At 33.2% G+C, this 4,949-nt stretch overlaps 1 protein-coding gene across 1 annotated transcript in view; it reads right to left on the bottom strand.

The window, feature by feature from the left end:
• The window catches only part of LOC106476163 (cAMP-dependent protein kinase type I-beta regulatory subunit-like), a gene marked incomplete at its 5' end in the record, with an annotated part of 7,161 nt that extends 2,484 nt beyond the window's left edge, over positions 1-4,677 (bottom strand). Inside the window, 5 exons of the mRNA XM_013936829.2 lie at positions 534-655; positions 1,069-1,129; positions 2,134-2,193; positions 3,774-3,872; positions 4,569-4,677. Of these exons, the coding sequence (XP_013792283.1) occupies positions 534-655; positions 1,069-1,129; positions 2,134-2,193; positions 3,774-3,872; positions 4,569-4,677 (451 nt within the window). The remainder of the gene's footprint in view (positions 1-533; positions 656-1,068; positions 1,130-2,133; positions 2,194-3,773; positions 3,873-4,568) is intronic.
• Positions 4,678-4,949: the final 272 nt, after the last annotated feature.

Raw genomic sequence — 4,949 nt, 5'->3', positions numbered from 1 at the left:
ACTCTGGGCTACTCTTTTACCAACGAATAGTGGGACTGACCATCACATTATAACGTCCCCACAGGTGAAAGAGCGAGCATGTTTGGTGTGGCGGGGAATCGAACCTGCGACCCGCAGATTGCGAGTCGAGCGGCCTAACCACCCGGCCATGCCGAACCTTTTCATGTGTAAAAAACAAAAAAGTTAAACTGAACTTTATAAACATAAAATTGTTAGTAGTTATCCAATATGTATAATTCAACAACAATTCAGGGTTCAGTCCCTGTGGATATTATATTTCATACAACAAGTTTTATCAAACACACACATTTTTAAAATCTTAAATTACTTCTAAGGTTTCATATCAAATTTCATTAGTCACTGTAACTTTTTTATAGAACATAGTTTGTAATATTTTTAACTTCAATAAGCATCTAAAGATCTATAAAAACATTGAAATTTTGCCCTATAACTTTATATAACACATAAATTATAATATGTGTGACTACTATAAACACAGAGAGACATAAAAAATGCAACAAAGAGAAACTCACCTGCTCTATTATGTAGAAATCATCACCTCTCTGCCCCTGTTCTACTACAACGTCACCATCGTTAAACTGAACTGGTTCGAGGGCATCTGCTACAGTGAGTCGTTCCCATTTATCTAAACTTTCTGGAACCACAGGATAAATGAAACTGTCATACATACTTTGTTAAAGTAATGAAAACACCAAACAAAAGAATTGATGAGTTTTATATACGAGAACAAGTAGGATCTCTCTAACATGTTATTTGTGTTCGACTTTAGGCTCCAGCTCTAAGACTTCTTTTACAAAAGTTTGGTAGAATCAAATAAAGTTCAAACTAACACAGAAAATATTCTAGAAACATAAATAAATTCATTAATGAAGGAGCATACAAGTGAATTAAAATGTTGCCCAACTAAACAACCACCTAGGTACACATCTCAGTAAACCATCAGTTTTGGTTCAGTGTTAATTGGGTCACATTATTTGTTTAAATTATACTCATTGTTATGATTTTGATTTAACAACCTTGAATTAGAATACTTATTTCGAAACTTACCTAATATGGAAACTTTACTGAGGAACTCTTCATAAAGTTTGCGTTTTCTGATAGTGCTTCCCTAAAACAGAACATATAACAGTGTCTGATAACAATCTTCACCACTGAGTCAGTAGATAACAATCATTACCATTAAGTTGGCTGATAACAATCATTACCACTTATTTCACAAATAAGAATCATTACCATTAAGTCAACAGATAACAATCATTACCGTTAAGTCAACAGATAACAATCATTATCATTAAGTCAACAGATAACAATCATTACATTTAAGTCAACAGATAACAATCATTACCGTTAAGTCGACCAATAACAATCATTACCGTTAAGTCGACCAATAACAATCATTACCATTAAGTCAACAGATAACAATCATTACCATTAAGTCAACAGATAACAATCATAACACTCAGTCGACAGATAACAATCATACCATTAAGTCAACAGATAACAATCATTATCGTTAAGTCGACAGATAACAATCATTACCGTTAAGTCAACAGATAACAATCATTACCATTAAGTCAACAGATAACAATCATTACCGTTAAGTCAACAGATAACAATCATTACCACTTATTTCACAAATAAGAATCATTACCATTAAGTCAACAGATAACAATCATTACCGTTAAGTCGACAGATAACAACCATACCGTTAAGTCGACAGATAACAATCATTACCATTAAGTCGACCGATAACAATCATTACCATTAAGTCGACCGATAACAACCATACCATTAAGTCAACAGATAACAACCATAACACTCAGTCGGCAGATAACAACCATAAAACTCAGTCAACAGATAACAACCATAACACTCAGTCAACAGATAACAGCCATACCACTAAACTGTTAGATAACAGTATTAACCACTAAGTTGATATTCAGTGAAGATCTAGAGTTTATTCTTTGATGGAATGGCCTGAAATCTATAAAAATCTCAGCCATTTGCACATACAACTGCATTATGTTTCTTCAACAGATATCCACAATTCACATTTAAGAATTGCGTGACAATACTATACTAAACTTATATACTGCCAACTGGAGGACTCACCATTAGTATCCTCCGGTATGTGTCTCTGTCAATAGCCCACAGTTTTACGTCCGTTTTTGCCTATAGTAAAATGTAACCAATATATATTTTTCATATCAGTTATATGCTATCATTTTATACGAAAATTTGTTTCGAGTTGAATGACCGAAAAAGTAAAAAATATATGAATTAAGATTAATAATTAATGTATTAATAAATAATGTAATAAAAACAATTTCAAAAATTTTATTTAAAAAAGTACAGAACTGAAATGTATAAGTTAGGTGAAAATTCATTGCTTCATTTACCTGATAAAGTACACGTGTAAGCATGAAATCTATGGTGAAGAAAGCATTAACAGTGCCCGACAAGTTTTGGTTCAAAAAAAGACCGAACAGACTTTTTACTTACAGCAATATGTATAAAAGCTACATAAAATAACTTGTGTATTAATCTTAACAATGTATATTGGATTTATGATTTTATCAATAAACTATTTCATGCTTAAAAAGTTGTTTTATCATGTTTTTATCAAATGTAGCAGTCTGAATAAATGTTCTTACAGTAGTGAACCACTCCGTTATGAACAGGTATATTAGTTATGGTATCTTTGGATATGAAGTGTTAACATTTTAATTAACTCACTACAGTGTTGCTGAATAGTCATCACTTATATCCAAGCATAATTTGTATCAGTAAGAATGCTATTTAGGGTTAGTAACGAGTATAATTATATTTAGTTCACAGTTTTTACAGGCTTACGAAGAAACGGTTTGTTTAAATGAGGCATCACAAGAATACCTCCAAAACTCTGGTTCTTCAAGTGCAAAATATACTACGACTACTACTATATGGCAATAATTTAAGTGTTTCCAGAATTAAAATTTACAGACCTTACAGAAATGTTCTCTGAAAACCCCTAGTGGTGTACAGTGGAACTGAAGAATTAATTATTTTGGTTGTTTTGATTGCATGAAGAGTTACTAAATGAACGAGTTACACTGTATATATTCAGGATAACTATACAGTATCTGTGGCCTCACTGTGGCTGTGACAACATATAAAACTATACACTGACTGTAATAACATAACGGACCTTAAGGTGACTGTAGCATTCGCTACGTGCGACCTTGGGTGTAACATGGTACGACAACTGTGACAATATGCGGAGGACAGGCTGAAAGGGGCAACATTAGGAACTTAACGATGACTGTTATATTCAATATAAGTACATTGAGATGTTTTAACAATACATGGAACAGGGCCACTGGGTGACTGATAAAATATGTGGGGCCTCAAGAATTATTGAAACACGAGGTGGTACCAGAGGCTGTGTATAACGATACTTCAGTGAATGAGGTTTGTCTAACAACTAGAAGTAGGAATGCTCTCAACATGAGCGTAACAATTTGTAGTTCTTAAAATAATTTTGGAAATATCGGAATTCTCAAAAATAATCATATGAATGGAGCTTTTAATTTTTCCACGATACCCTGTTGGTTCTTGGGATGAACTCTAGTAACACACTTGTTACTAAGAAGACAGGAAATTTAAAAGATTCAAGGTTATAAAAATGACTGATTTAAATAGATTTCTTAAGACTAAAGATTATCCGATCATTTATAGCTGACAAAGTTTAGAGAAAGGTATTTTAAACTTACGATAACTGTTGCAGCACGGGGAGTTCCATAAATCAAAGCCAACTCTCCAAAACTCCCTCCTTCTCCAATGGTTGTCACTAGGTGATCATTCACAAAAACCTAGAAGTACAGAAGATAAACATTATTCTTAATTTTTCAAGGAATTTATTTCATTTATTAATATAGGTAATTTGATATGTTCCACCTGAACAGTGCCTCATGCACCACCTATGTTAATCGAGCTGAGTCAGGGAACTTATGGTTAAGCATTACTGGATACGCAAAGTGGGCAATCATTTACAGTAGCAAAGTAGAAGGGCTGTAAAAATAATTTTACTTATGAAACTAATTTGCCAAAGTCACTGTATCTTTTATTATCTTTTCCTTAGTTGAGCTCATCTGCCATAGATAGCTAAAGGTGCTTTTTATTTTTTTTTATTCCTGCAAAGCTACTAAAGACCATTCCTAATTTTTGAACTGATAGACTAGAGGAAAGACAGCTATTCAAGAACATCCACCACCAACTTTTGGGCTATTCTTGTCTCACTGATTAGAGAGATTTGACAGTCAGCCATGGCTCCAAAATTTGGAGTACAATTCTTTCTTTTCTTTTTTTTGTGTGTGTGAATGGGAAATGGGAGATGAGCGATAAAAGCTGGGCAAGACATTAGTCAAACAATTTTTTTAATCAAGACGTCCAAAAAACAAATGCTCCAACTTCCAGTCAAGTTATCTCTCCCTCTCTTTTGCATATTTTAAAACCACTTTTGTATTTTTAGACATATAACCATTTGTTATATAGCATGCAACTCCTACCTCTACTTCTCCTTGATCAATGACATAAAAGTTATCTCCTTCATCTCCTTGTTGTATTACCTTCTCACCAGCACTGTGGACAACAGGGAACATGGCATCGAAGATATCGCTGAAAGAAAAAACAAACATACCCTTTAGTTAAAGAGCCATTAAAGATTTTAACCAGCACCGTATTGTTTTTTCACACACAACACAGAAACAGACTCTGGCCTATGTACATATATATAAATCTGAGTTTGAATTCCAGCCATAATGGAATAATTTGATATTAATACATTTCACAACGATGTATGTTGTCTTGAATTTAACATTACGGTTGATTAAAAAAAAGTAAATTATAAGTAGCCTTAATGACAACTGTATACACACCTACATATAGCT

This window comes from Limulus polyphemus, unplaced genomic scaffold, assembly GCF_000517525.1.
Source record: "Limulus polyphemus unplaced genomic scaffold, Limulus_polyphemus-2.1.2 Scaffold9945, whole genome shotgun sequence".
NCBI lineage: Eukaryota > Metazoa > Arthropoda > Merostomata > Xiphosura > Limulidae > Limulus > Limulus polyphemus.
This window is presented reverse-complemented; position numbering and strand designations above follow the sequence as displayed.